The sequence below is a fragment of the Mus caroli genome, unplaced genomic scaffold, assembly GCF_978045245.1.
Source record: "Mus caroli unplaced genomic scaffold, Mus_caroli_1 scaffold_13, whole genome shotgun sequence".
Taxonomy (NCBI): domain Eukaryota; kingdom Metazoa; phylum Chordata; class Mammalia; order Rodentia; family Muridae; genus Mus; species Mus caroli.
This window is the reverse complement of record NW_028227268.1, coordinates 61,730,346-61,745,438: the sequence shown is the minus strand read 5'-3', so window position 1 is coordinate 61,745,438 and position 15,093 is coordinate 61,730,346. Positions and strand designations below refer to the sequence as shown.

Sequence of the window (15,093 nt, the reverse complement as noted above, 5' to 3'; positions counted from 1 at the left end):
CAAGCACAGATTACTACAGAAAATTCCTCTGAGACACTTGCTCAGCATTTCCCACAGTAGCATCATGCCATGAGAATACACCGGAGTACCTGGCTCTGTAAATACCGCGTCTGCAGCTGGAATAGGAAAGCCGCCTACAGGATTAAGCAGAGAACACAAGAGCTCAGTTGGCTTCTGTTTTGGTTGTTGTTTGTGCATTTCCGTGGGCCGAACCCAGGGCTTTGCACTCAGCAAATGTCTGCTGCTGCAAAGCTATGCCACAGCTCAGTTTCTATTGAATGCTGATTTTAAAAATCAGTGGGTTTTGTTTTACCATTTCCATACATGAAAAGTTCTCAAGTTCTGGAGGTTTTATTAAGTTTTTGGCCTATATGTTGGCCAAAAAGAAAAAGGGCTTCATTTGGCACTACATATACATATACACATACACATACACATACACATACACATACACATACACATACACATACACATACACATACCATACACATACACATACACACACACATATACATACACACACACATACACACACATAAACACACCCATATACATACACATAAACACACATACACTTACACATACACATACATACACACACACATACACATGCACATACATATACATATGTATGTAAAGTTGTACTTTGTCCTTATTCCCCCATCACAGTTCCCCAGGGCTCTACTCCCTTTCCTGTTGGTCCCCATCCTCCCATTGCTTCACCTTCTGATTCAATGACAAGTACTCCCCACCCTGTCTTGCTGTCCTCCCTCCCTCTCCTCTCATAGCTCCTTTTCTACTTTTGTGTCACATCATACACACACAAACATATATACATATATATACATATATGCATATACACACATATACACATGTATATACACACATATATGTATATATACATATGTATATATACATATGGGTGTGTATATATACATACATATATACATGTATATACATATATGTGTGTGTATATATACATATATGTATATACATATATATGTATATACATATATATATACATATATATACACACACATATACACACAAAGAAATATTTAAACCTACATGCTGTATAACAAAGAAAAGATGTAATATTTGTTTCTCTGAGTCTGGCTTACTTCATTTAGTACAGTAGTCTCCAGTTCTATTCATTTTCTTTTCTTTTTAATATTTATTTATTTTTGTTTTTACTGCTGTGTGTATATGTTCATGCATGTGCCACAGCACACACATGTGGAGGACCGAGAACAACCTTGCAGGAACTGGTTCTCTTCTACCACACGTGTCCTTGAGGACTGAACTCAGATCATGTTTTCCAGCAAGCACCCCATCTCGCTGGCTCCGTAACTTCATTTTTCGCTGCAGCTAAGTGAAATTGCACTGTGTGCATGCACACCTTTTTAGCCACCCATCTGCTGACAGACATCCAGGCTTGCTCCACACCTTGACAGCCATGAGACAGAGAGCTGCAGGCCTGTCTGTGGCATGCGGTGTCCTTCAGTTATATAGCCACAAGTGGTGTGGTGGGATCATGGAGTAAATATATATTCAGCTTTTTGAGGAACCTCTATGTTGATCTCCATGGTAACCAGAGCAGTTTACACTCCCACCTCCTGGCCAGCCCTTGACATCACTAGTTTTCTTGATACGATCTAGTCTCCCTGGGCTCACACGGAATGTCAAAGCACTTTTAATTTGTGCTTCTCTGATAGCTAAAGACAATGAATACTTTTTCAAATGTTTATTGGATACTTTTATTTCCTCCTTTATAATCAATCCATTAGCCTTTAAATGTTGGTGTTCCTTGTATATTCTACATATCTATCCCATGTGGGATGTATAACTGGCCAGGATTGGGTCCTCTTCTGATGACTATTTCCTTTTCCATGGCTTTTAAGTTCCGCGTCATCCCATTTGTTAAATCTTGGGATTATTTCCTGTGCTGTTGTCTGCCTTCTCACAGAGCCCTTACTTGTGCCTGGCTTTCCACGTTTTCCTAGGGCACTCTCAGTTTCCCGTTGTACTTAAGGCCTGTGATCCATCCCACACTGATTTCAGTGCTGGACGAGAGGTGCAGATCTACCTTGATTCTTCTGCATATGGAGAGATGCCTTCCTCGAACCACTCGCCTGCCTCTCTCCAGTGTGTGCTGATGCCTTGTCAAGGCCTGGGAGGCTTTGTGTGAAGTCACTGCTGGGTCCTCTCTGCTATTGCTGTCTGTTCTGTTCTGTTTTTTTAGGATACTTCTTTTCTGATTCTATGATATCAAAATCCAAAAAACAAGATTTACCCTAAAGAAATGCCAGGATGAGCGACTGAAAGATTTACTTCCTGAAGAGCAGGAAAGGGCAGGTTCCAAGTGGCAAATTCCCAGTGCAAACGTCTAAGGGGGTGTGAAATGTTTTCCAGATGCAATCAAAAGCATGGGGTGGCCCTGTCTGTTACACTGTATTCAGAAATTGAAGGATAGAGCATTTTGAGTCTGCCTAGGCTATATAGCAAGACAGTTTTTAAAAAGGAAAGGAACGAAAAGAGAGGCACCATGGAATAAGCAATCAGAAACAGCACTGTGATAAATATGAGGTATTGGAAGACAGAAATCTTGAACCCCGAGCTGCTTCAAGACAGAAGCAATGGCCTGTAGCCCAGTCTTTCCAATAAGCCTCCCAACTGCGGGTATACAGGAGCCAGGGCAGTCCCCAGAAAGCAGGAAGCTCAGTCCCAGAGCCCCAGTGCAAGGGCCTGAGTATAAATGTGACCCTCAGGGACACTGTGGACATAGATCTATGCACCAGGCTCCCTAACACTCAAATATCCCTGACCCAGTGTCTGGGTAGAGGCAGCCAGCTGGGGCTCCTCACTGGCCACCTGCTCCGTTCCCCAGTGAGACATAGGTATGGGTTCAGCTCAGTGTGATCAGGGCTCTGGCCAGCCTCTGCCTCACACTGGGAGCCCAGTGTTCAAGGAGACACTCTGAACCTAGCCAGCTTGGTCCCTGAGAAAAGGACTCAGGACTCCATCCCAGGGAGCCAGTCAGGAGCCTAGCCAAATCCTGCTGCTCCTCCCCTACCCTAACCCCACCCTACCCCACCCCCACCCCACCCCCCCACCCCACCCCCACTCCCCGCAGCCTCAGGGCAAGAACAAACAGCTTCATCCTCCTGCTGCAGTCTGCTTGCTTGCTCTCCTGTGTTGGACTTTATATTTGGTTGTTTCAGTAGTATTAATTGGATTTGGCCTTCCCTCACTTTTTTCTCCCAGATGTTCATCCCGTGGGCTTTTTCTCCATTTTCTTTCTCTGATCTTTTCTCCTTAAATTTTCTTTCATTTCCCCCAACCCCCCCATCCCCCATAAATACTTTCTTTTGTGTGTGTGTTTGTCTATGTCTTTATATTTAAGTCTTTGCCTTGATCAGTGTTGATAGCAATAATTGTGTATTAAAAAAAAAAAAAGACCTCTCAATAAAGGAGAATCCTCTCAGGGTCTTAGAAGAACTATAACACACTGAACCCAAATCAGCAGAAGAAAAGACATATCAAAGATCAGCGCTGAGATGAACAAGGTGGAAACTAAAGAGCTCAGCGTCCATGAGAGGGAGTTGGTTATTTAAGAAAACAGACAAGACTGGTGTGCTTCAAGGCTGAACCAACCAAAAAAGAGAAAGAAGGCCCCAAGCAATAAAATCATTAGGTCATGCTTTAAAAATGACATTCCAATAAACTGAAAGGTCTACAAAAGATAAGTGAGTTTCTTGACACACATGAACTACCAAGGCTGACTGAATCAAGAGGTACAAACATCTGGTCATCAGCAGTGAGACTGAGACAGTTCCCCCAGTAAAACAGAAAGGCAAGGACCAATGGTATTGGATGCTGAATCTATCAAACCTTAAGAAGAGCCAACAGCAAGGTGCCTCAAATGTCCCATAAAATAGCAATAGAAGGAATGCTCGAAAAGTCATCCTACAAAGTCAGGTAAGGGCACAGCAGCAAACTGCTAACCTCTTCCCTGGATGTACACAGATGCAAACAAACAAACAATAGGTGCAAACCAAACTACCACATTACAAACAGCAATTTCTCTACAAAACAAAAATATCCACTCTCACCATTTGAGTCAACATAGCACTTGAACTCTTAGCCAGAGCAACAAGGCAAGTGAATAGAAAAAGAGAAACAAGTAAAGAAGTCAAATTACCCCTAATTGCAGATGATACCACCCTATACTTAAAGGGTTGCAAAGCTCCACCAGAAAACTCTTAGGTTTCTTAAATAATTTGTACAAAGGAGCAGGACGCAAGATCAATAACTTTCTTTCATGACACCAGTGTACTCACCAAAAAAAGAAATCAGGACCATCCCACCTACAATACCATTGACTAACAAGTAAATGCCAAGTAATAGGCATGAAGGAGGTGAAAGTCCTCCAGAATTAAAGCTCTAAAGAAAGAACAGGAAGGAGATACTAGAAAATGGAGAGGTCCCCCATGTTCAGGCATTGATGGAATCAATATTGGTAAAATGGCCATATTATGATCATCAACCCCCATCAAAATCTCAATAACATTTTCCACGGAAATAGGACAACACCTCTAGAAGCACGCTGAGTGTCCAAAGCAATCCTGAGAAAAGAGCAGTGCTGGAGGAATCACAATAGCTGACTACAAATTACACCACAGAGCCATAGTGACAGACATGGCAGATACTGACCCCAAACAGATCAGTAGAGGGGAGGACCTAGAAGTTAGCCCACACAGATGTTAACTTGTAACAAACCAGAAACATATTAGAGGAAGCACACCTTCGAATGAGTAGTCCGAGCAAAACTGTACCACAGAACTATAAAAGACGAAGAATCAAGCTCTCTCTCTCTCTCTCTCTCTCTCTCTCTCTGTGTGTGTGTGTGTGTGTGTGTGTGTGTGTAAATCAACTCAAAATGGACCAAAACCCTGAAATCTACAACTACTAGAGGAAGACACTTGGAAAGTACCTACCTCATGGTAAAGGCATAGGCAAGAACTTTCTAGGATAGGACCCCAAAGCCCAAGAAATAATAGAGGGAAAAAAAAACCAAACAAATGGGGTTGCATCAATTCAAAATGTCTTACATGCAGCAAAAGAAACAATAAAATTAAGAAGTGGCCCACAGAATGGAAGAGCACTTTTGCTGGCTACTAACCTACCAGAGGATTAATATTCAGAACATGTGGAGGTCTCACAAAAGAAACACAACTAGAACGAACAAACCAATTTACAAATTGGGCAAAAGAACCAAATAAACAAGCTTCAAGAAAAGGGGCCCCAAACATTTACGGAAAAAAAAATGCCCTTAGCCATTAAGAGAATGCAAATCAGATTCCATGTCAACCAAGCCAGGATGGCTTTTTATCAGAAATACAACAGCAAGTGATGGAGAAAATGTACATGGAAATGTCCATGGAAAAGTAAGTCAGTACAACTGACCTAGAAGCAAGTCTGGACATCCCTCAAGGATTTCAAAACAGAGCTACCACAGTGGTCTGCCTGCACCGCTCACACATACACAAGCATCGTTGTATTACTGCACTGTTGTTCTATTACGGCAGCTCTGATTGCATCCAGCCGTGGCCCCAGTTGTTTTCCCGTTGCTGTGACGATGGCAATGTAAGGTCTGACAAGATGTCTCAGTGGGTAAAGATGTTTGCAACTGAGCTTGAACAACCTAAGATCCATCTCCAGGATCCATATGGTTGGAGGAGAAATCTGATCCTCACATGTTGTCTTCTGACCTCCACATGTGTCATGGCATGAGTGTATATGATCATACACAAAATAAATAAAATGTAATTAAGGCGATGTAAAGGGTAAACGGTTCATTTTGGCTCAAAGTTCAAGGGCACGGTTCACAGCAGCAGGGAGTTCATGGCGGCGGCAGCCAGAGGTCTTGTTGCATCCACAGTCCAGAAGCAGAGTGAGATGAATACTTGTGTTCGGCTGGCTTTCTCCCATTTGGGCAGTCTTAGAACGAAGCCCAAGGAATGGTGCCACCCATAGTGGACAGGCCTTTCAAATCAACCTAGTAAAGATAATTCCCCAAAGGCGTTCCTGAGGCTGGTCTCCAGAGCAATTCTAGACCTCACCAAGTCAGCATTTGAGAGTAAACATCATACATTATGGAATCCGCTTTGGTGGTCATCAGTGGACAAATGGATAAAGAGAACACAGCTTGACTAAAACAAAGGAATACTATTCCGTCATTAAGACTAAAATTATGCCATCTTCAGGAAAATGAACAAACTTGTGTTTTTCACTTCAGTGAAAAGCCAGACTCAGAAGGACAATTATTACATATGTTTCTCTATGTAGACTTAAGAGGGAGGGTTAGAACAGAGGAGGTTGAGAAGGGTCATGGGAACCAGGGAAAGGCAGAAGAAGGAAAGAGGGGAAATTGAGTATGATCCAAGGGCATTATATACAGGTGTGAAAGTATCTCGGTGGAAATAATTACTTGTCAATATTAGTATTATTACTATGACTATACACTAATAATGAAACACAGCAGCTGTGAGACTTACAGGAAGAGCAGGGATGCATATCATCACATAAACCTGGGCTAGCCTGGAACAACAAGACAGCTTTCAGCCAACAGTGAAGTACTCACGCTACCTTCTGGTCTAGCTCAGGGTATCTACTAAAAGTTAAAACTGAACCCTTATGTGAGAGATACTGAGCCAAACCGTTTTCCTGCACTCTGTCTGCATCAGTAGCATCGAAAGGCTGCTAAGAGTTTACTTAAGTAGGGGGAAGGGACAGCAGAGACTTTTCTGTGTAGGAGGGACCACACCCCCTACAGGAAAACGTGCTACAAGCTGAGCCAATACAACGCAGAAACCTTTTGGGGAAAAGCATCACCCTAAACGCAGCAGCGAAGACTACTGTGCATTGGGCTCCCGGGCTAGAGAACAGTGTGGAAGGATGGTGGACAGAGATAGCCTGGTGCATTGTTGAGTCCTGCCTTGGCCCTGTGCCTGTCACTCTGTGGCCACTGTCACAGCGTCTGATCCCAAGCACTCGCAATCAGCTAATCAGCTGAGAGTGTCAGCCACTCACTGCCAACTGGGCACTCTGAGGTGGTGCTCACCTGGAGACATCCGGGTCCTGCCTCAGGAGCAGCAGCAGGCGCTCGGTGTTGAGGAAGATGGCCCAGCACGGGAAGCAGCAGAGCAGCAGGATGAGGATGCCCCTTTGGAGTATGACCCCCACGCGCTTCAAGTTCTTGCCTCCAAAGGACTTGGGAGAACAATGTTTCTGAGAACCTGGCGGCCAAGGCTTCAGATTCCCAGGCCCAGGCCCTGACACCCTGGGAGCCTTGTTCCCTGCTGCCCTGCCCAAGGGGTGGAGCCAGGCCAAGGTGGAGGGATTATGGCTGCCAGGCCCCAGAGAGCCAACTGACACCTTGGCATCCTATGTGCTCTAGGACAATTGTTCCCTGCTCTTGGGAACTGAGGCTGTTCACGTGGAACATAGAGGAGCAACATAGAGCTTTGGGAAGGGGATATGCACAGACCGGGGTTTTGATGAAGAGAGACACCCACTGTGCTGTGGTGGCCCAATAGTTAAAGATGATTTTGTGTTCACTTGGCTGTCTTATTGGAGGAGCCCCAGGGAGACCTAGCAAAGGCTAAGCCCAGTGGGCTGGGCAGCGATGGAAAAGGCACTGATGGGAACTGAGTTCAGTCCAGGACTGGGAGTGCAATAACACTTTTAAGACGCTTACAGGGGACTCAGAGTGAGGGATAAGGAAAAAGCACAGGGCCTGTGTAGGCCAGGCCAGGAGGGCAGAACTGTCCACTAAACCCCTCAGGAGCCATTGATCTGTCTGCATTTCTGCACCTGGCCCAGTGGACAGGACCAGGTCAAACCCAACCAATGAAAGTGGAGGCCCTTGGGCTAATCAACATGTAAACAGAAACTCTAAGGAGGCAGAAAGATCCCAAACAGACCGTTTTTACCCCAGAAACAGAGTCTCGAGCCCAAATAAGTCAGGCTAATAATAAGTTCCTCTGCTTTAAACTGTTGGGGGGAAATCACCTGAAGGAATCTGGTGCCACCTAGGGTGTGTTTGCTACTTTCCCTACTGCACCCTCTCACTGCACCACCATTGGCATGCAGCCTTCTTGTCCTATAGTGTGAACGAAGCCTGGTGAGAGAGTTACAGCTAAGTCTTGTCCCATGACTAACGGTGCTGTCCATACGTAAAGGCCGCCCCCACCAAACCACAGGGTTCTGTTCCCTAGGCAACTGCCAAGGACCCGTGTGGGCAATGGGGTTCTCACCTGAGACATCAGTGTGTCACAAGCCGAGGCCAAGCCAGTCCCTACTGAAATTCCAGTGACATTCACAACCTGCAGGGAAAACAAAACAAAACAAAACAAAACAGGCCAAGTGCAGCAGGCATCATTGCTCAGAGCCAAGGGACCTCTGCAGCTCATTGTCTGTTTGTCTGTCTTTTTTTTTTTTTTTTTTGAGATAAGATTGTACTATGTATGTAGCCATCTGCCCCGGAACTCTCTATGTTTATCAAGCTGGCCCTGAACTCACAGAGCTCGGCCTGCCTCTGCCTCCTGAGTACTAGGATTAAAGGCTTGTGCCATGGTGTCCAGCTCAGCACCTCAGTTTCAAAGAGCTGTACACCCATATGAACGACCAATCTCTGTAGTTCAGATAGCTACATGGATCAAACCTAATTCTAATCTAGGGCCACATTCACCTTGGTTCAACAATGGGGGCTTAAAGCCTAAAGCCCAACTCTTTTCTATTTTTCCCTTTCCCTTTCCCTTTCCCTTTCCCTTTTTTCCCTTTTTTCCCTTTTTTCCCTTTTTTCCCTTTTTTCCCTTTTTCCCTTTTTCCCTTTTTCCTTTTTTCCCTTTTCCCTTTTTCCCTTTCCCTTTCCCTTCCTTTTCTTCCCTTTTCTTCTCTTTTCTTCTCTTCTCTTTTCTTGAGACAGGGTTTCTCTATGTATCCCTGGCTATTCTGGAACTCACAGAGATCTTCCTGCCTCTAGCTTCCAAGTGCTGGTATTAAAGGAATGGTCAACCACAGCCAGTCAACCTAGGTTTCCTAAACATAGTGTGAACAAGCTTCTGCTTAGAGAAGTAAAGCCAGGCGCTGTGGCACGTCCTGTGGTCCCAACTACGCACAAGACTGAGCTAAAAGAATCACTTGAGCCCAAGGGACTCAAGACAAGTCTTAGTAACAACAGAGTCAAACCCAATCTTAAAAAATTAAAAAGTAAAATAAACAAAAAGGTTTTCTTATTGTCTCAAGACCATGTACCTCATCTGCCAAAGGATATCCACTCAAAAAATAGCAGTGCTAGGTGCTCATGTGTGTGTGTGTGTGTGCATGCTGCAGAAAGAAAAACATCTATTCAAAAATCCAGCTAGCAATTATGAGAACCTGGGTCTGGATCCCTAGAGGCCCTGTAAAAGCTGCATACGTGTTCAGCTCTGGGACTTGGTAGGGTAGGGGGTTGGGTGCTGGGAAGACAGGCAGACCCTGGAGCTCATTGACCATCCTCCAACCCAGCTGAAATACTGCTCCACGTTTGGTAAGAGACTCTGCCTCAAAAGAGTATGGTGGAGAGGGAGAGAGCAGGACCCTCTCTTCCTCCTCTGGACTCAATGCAAACACATGCGCACACACACAAACAACACCCAATGTTTATTGAACATATACTATGTGCTGGGCTCTTCATGTATATGATGTTATGACCAGGCACTATCCAAAGTCACGTGTGCATAGGATTATAGTTTCACATTTTAGGGGAAGCCTGAGTGACAGAAACGTATTCTTATTTGCATCACCTAGGGTTACTTGGCGTGACCTGAAGCTACGAGGTCTTACAGCAAACCTCAGATTTTAGTAGTCTGGTAAGGAGCTGGCATTTGCTTCCCTCTCAAGTAGATTTCGTCACTCCCCAACTACCCAGAGGTTAGGCCACAGGACGAGGGGTCGGGCGAGTGTGCTAAGAGGAGAAAGAGGTGCAGTGTCCTTCTTCATCCTGTGTCAACTCCGGGTAAATTACCTGCTCTCTGACCCAGTGCTTTGGCTAATGAAATGTGGTCTCCAAAGGTTTATGTGCTGAAAGTCTGGTCCTCAGTGTGGTGTGGGGGTAGTGGGGCCTTCAAGAAGTGACATTTAGTGAAGGGTGGCTAAGTCACCGGGATGCCGGCCTAAGATGGAGCTGATATAGTTCTCACAGGGCTCAGTAGGTAGAATGCTTGTCTAGAATGCACCAAGCCATGGTGACACTGGGCACGGTGACACATGCCTGTAACCCCAGCCCTGGAAAGGTGAAGGCAGGAGGAGCTACCCTGCCACAACATGGCAAGATTGAAGTCAGGCTGGGCTCTGTGAGATCCCAGGACCTAATTTGTTCCTCTGAGAACAAACTGTATGAAGTTTGCCAGACGCTTGAGTCCCTCTTGCCTTCAGTCTCGCTGTGTGACTGCTGGCTCCTACCAGAAGCCATGGTGCCATCTACATGTGATGATGGAGCTCCGAGGTTCCCCCTGGATCTCAGCAGAAGCTGGTACCACGCTCTCAAATGTCCTAAAGAAACCCTTTCCTTATAAACTGCTCTGCCTCAGCAATGCTCTGAGATACTAACAATGGACCTGGAGACCTACATCCTCGGGAGGTCAGTAGCAGGCCGCATATGGAGTCCCCTAAACTTACCCCACCAGACAGGAAACCCAGAGGGCACATGGCACAAGGGACCCAGCAGTAAGCCACACACTGTGATCAACCAATCCAGGAAAGGGAAATAGGAAGTACCTCACTTTATAACATGTGGTGGTGTATGCTTTTAATCCCAGTACTCAGTGGGAGGCAGAATCAGGTGGATCTTGGGGTTCGAGGCAAGCCTGGTCTCTACAGAGAGTTCCCAGACAGCCAGAACTACACAGAAACAAAACAAAACAAAACAAAACATGTCTCAGACAAACATACAAACAAAAAGTTTTTATTTTTCTAAACAGAGTTTCTCTGTGTAGCTTTGACTGTCCTGGAACTTGTTCTGTAGACCAGGCTGGCCTTGAACTCAGAGACCTGCCTGCCTGCCTCCCTCCAAATGTTTGAACTAAAGGTGTATACCACCCTTGCCCTACTTTGACACATGAGAGTGTCTTTGTTCTGTTATTTGTTTGTTTGTTTGTTTGGTTGTTGTTGTTGTTGTTATTGTTGTAACTAACTGCCTTTGGTTGGCTTAGAATACCAGGCATCCTCTATAGCCCAGGTTTGTTCAAACTTCTACCAGACTGAGCACAGTCGGAGCTCTCTCTCTCTCTCACCAGGAACAGCATTACAACAAAAGATGAGGCAAAAATGACTAGGCCTGTAATTCCAATGGAGGCAAGAATATTGAAACTTCAAGGCCAGCCTGGACTACTGAGTATGATTCTGTTTCAAAAACAAAATATATAAAACTTAACATATCTAACCACTGGGCCACTACCTTCCCAACAATTAGTTACAAGGTAACAGTCACTAAAAGCAACATATCTCCTTGACCCATTTATGAAGGGCTGACAGTGGCTTTCACTGTCCTGCTCTTATCTGCAGAAAGCCCTGCCTGTAGAACACACTGGTGCTCCCACGGACCACCGCCAAGCCTCCTGTCTCACTGTGGGTTGCATTTATTCCTGTTGTTTTTACATCGAAACTCTAGAGACATAACAGGAAAAGGAAAGGAAATTGCCAGACAACAACAGAGAAAGAGGAGAGAGAGAGAGAGACTATAATTCTGCCAGTACAGTAATAGCTCCATACATAAACTGAGACATACACACACACACACAGAGAGAGAGAGAGAGAGAGAGAGAGAGAGAGAGAGAGAGAGAGAGAGAGATCTCCTCCATGATGCTGAAAGAGAAACTGCGGACCTCTACTATTGTACAGGGCATTCCAACATCCTAGCGGGCAGAAGGGACATTTTCGGAAATAGGGGAGGACCCAGTCGCCCTCACCTCTCTTGGAGGAAAACTTTCTCTCCTGTCTGAAAGTGCAGATCAAATGCAAGTGATCGATCTGCTTTCCACTACCTTGCTGGCAGATGGAGAGAGGCTTCTAAGGACGTATAGAAAGACACTTTACATGCAATCTTAATGAACTGTGTAACTAATAGCTTTGGTGGTTTGGTTTCAGAAGAGGGGACACAAAGTTCGTTTAGGGTAGCTGTGCACCATGTAGTCTGCTTGGGACACTCCTTTCATGTCCCCCCAGGACGCAGTGCCTGGGGGTTGGGAGGGGGTGGAGCAGGGATTTACTCTGAACTCGCTCTCTTTCCAAATCTGAAGATCATAGTAGCACGGTGGGTCAGACCCAGACCCTGCAGTTCTAATTCGGATTCTTGGGGTTTTGAATGTACCGAGCATACACTCGGCACTAAGGTCATTTCCAGCGCTATACAAATAAAAACACATTAAAGCTATACGCGTTACCACATCATCAGCTGAAACAGTTAGCACCTACGGAAACAGCGAGTGTCACTGCGTCCAACTCGACTTTGCCCAGGTGTCCGCAGAAGATGGAACTGACGATGCTGATGAGAAAGATCATCAACTGCGCCAGGAACTGCAAGGAGCAGAGAGGCGGTCACTCTCGGGCCGCCTGAGGTCGCCCGGCGCCCGCAGCTCGGGGTCCGACTCACCACCGGGCCCGCGAGCGCCGCTAGCGCGACCGCCTCCCGCCGCACGTCGGGGGACAGCGCTCCACGAAGGCCCAGCAGGATCCTCAGGCTGCGCCCCTGTGGGACGTGGACCAGCTCCGGGGGCTGGATGGCGGCTCCCAGGCTGTCCTCGGCCGGCTCCATGGCACAGGCTCAGATAGTGGCGCGATCCGCACGTGGAGCCGAGAGTCGAGTAGCCACTGCGGAGTGCAGGGAGCCGGGCGGGAACCGCCCCACGCGCCACCCCGCCCCGGGCGCCGCATCCAAATCCAACCGTCGCCGAGCGCAGCGCGCGGCACAAGCCTCGGTCTGGGTTCTTATAGACACAACAAGAATTAAGCTCTGAGGGATGGTTTAGGTGGTCCCAACCAAACGCCACTGTGTAGCTGCTGGTGTAGCTCAATGAGGAATGCCTGCCCATAGCAGACTCCGAGTTCCAGCCCCAACCACCAAAAGAAAAAATAAATTGAGCCGTTTTACACTCATAACGACTGACGTTTCTAATTGTGTTCATTTTCTGTTCTTTGGAAGTTTGCTGAATTATCCGTGTGTACTTAATCAACCCTTCAGAGGCTGGAAGAATTGGGCTTCGACTTTGTTCAAGCTTTGTCCTCGGGCCACCACCAGGGGGATTGTCACTCTGGGTCTTCATCGCTTTACAGCTCCAGAGACCTCCCCTTGCCTGCACCCCTCTCCCAGGGGAATCTGAGCTTCCTCTGATGATTTATAAACGCTGTCTGCTCACGGAATAATAATCTACAGCCCAGAGATATATCATAAAATGTATTTAATAGAAGTCACACAGCAAGAATATAGAAGCAGTTCAGATATAGGTTTGTAGCATAGAAAACAATAGGCAGAAGAAATAGGAATTCCAGCCCGGAATGAAGACAGTACACAGCAGTGCATGTTTGACAGTGGCAAATGAATTAATACTCCCCCATAATCTCCCCCACATTGCACTATATGGTGTTTGCCTTATTTATTAAAATTTCAAAATTAAAATTTTTGAATTCTCAGTTCATAATTCCCATGGGCACAGTTGAATTCTGTTAACTTATAATGACTGGCTCTGAATTGTCTCTATGTTCAAAACTGCACGTGGGCCCAGACTTACAGTGATTCACTTTCCAGGGGCTCAACTTTAACATTGGTGCAAAAGTGACATGCATTCAGAAGAGACTAATTTTTTGAACTGGGAACTTTTCCTGGGTTCACAATGTGTGACACTATCCTTTGGAAACATGGGGACAGTGGCAGTGAGCTAGAGTCTCCAGGTGACTCCCTGCAATCCCAGGGGTGAAAAATCAACATTCCGGTAGGTACAATGTTTCGAATACTGGTATTTGGTAGGTAAGTATATTGCAGGCATTGTCCACTCCAGAGCATCTCCTCTGCCTCTGTCTCATCTATGTCTCTTTGTCTTTCTGTTTCTATCTCTTGGGGGGGGGCGTGTCTCCCTCTCTCTGTCTCTCTCAAACACACACACAAAGAGAGACACATACAGAGAGAGAGAGAGAGAGAGAGAGAGAACTTATATGTTAGAGGGCCCAGAACATGCTGAGCATATTGCTGTCTGCAGTATCCCCAGCCCTGATGTTTCAATGTGGGGTGGATTTGTTCAGCATCATCTTCACAGACTGAGGAGCATCGGAGTTGCTGGATTGATGGCATTCCCACATTATTCAATTCTGATATAGACTCTCACTAAAATCCCACCCACCAAGACTAAGACTACCCCTAGGAGCAGGAGTCCTCTCCGTAAGGCCAACTGTTTCCCAGACAGTTTATTGCTGTCCTTTGGACGGTTCATCGGCTGGTCCAACTGAGTCTCGTCTTTTTTTTCAAGATTTGTCATCATAATTTCTCCATGGCTCTCAGGACACACTGTGGGGAAAAGGGGTCTTAGTGAGTAGCTTGAAAGGATTCTTACTTTCATATGTACAGATGGTGGTGGTTATTATTTGTGATTGATGCTAGGAGAAAGTTAATTCAAGAAAAAAGTTGTTATAAGAAAGAGAGAAAGAAAAGAGGAGAAAGAAAGAAAGAAAGAAAGAAAGAAAGGAAGAAAGAAAGAAAGAAAGAAAGAAAGAAAGAAAGAAAGAAAGAAAGAAAGAAAGAGAGAGAGGGGGGAGGGAGGGAGGGAGGGAGGAAGGAAGGAAGGAAGGAAGGAAGATGGGAAGGAGGGAAAGAAGGAAGGAAGGAAGCAAGCAAGCATCTTAGAGCTATGCTGCAGGGGAAGGTCTGCTCTCCCTTTAAATGCCCATTAATGTTCCTTCAAGCCGTTTTGTTTGTTTCAGATAAGGCACTGTAGAGAAAAACATAACAAATCCATCAAAATTGCCAAGTCACACCGACCCACTCCTCCAGCTGACTTGCAA

At 45.8% G+C, this 15,093-nt stretch overlaps 1 protein-coding gene across 1 annotated transcript in view; it reads right to left on the bottom strand.

Moving 5' to 3' along the window:
* The window catches only part of LOC110305160 (multidrug and toxin extrusion protein 2), a 36,741-nt gene extending 23,807 nt beyond the window's left edge, over nucleotides 1–12,934 (bottom strand). Inside the window, exons 1-6 of the mRNA XM_021176965.2 lie at nucleotides 12,695–12,934; nucleotides 12,517–12,618; nucleotides 8,319–8,387; nucleotides 7,124–7,272; nucleotides 6,558–6,600; nucleotides 90–134 (exon numbers count right to left, since the gene is read on the bottom strand). Coding sequence (XP_021032624.1) covers nucleotides 90–134; nucleotides 6,558–6,600; nucleotides 7,124–7,272; nucleotides 8,319–8,387; nucleotides 12,517–12,618; nucleotides 12,695–12,856 — 570 coding nt within the window. The 5' untranslated portion in view covers nucleotides 12,857–12,934. The remainder of the gene's footprint in view (nucleotides 1–89; nucleotides 135–6,557; nucleotides 6,601–7,123; nucleotides 7,273–8,318; nucleotides 8,388–12,516; nucleotides 12,619–12,694) is intronic.
* Between the last annotated feature and the right edge of the window lie 2,159 nt (nucleotides 12,935–15,093).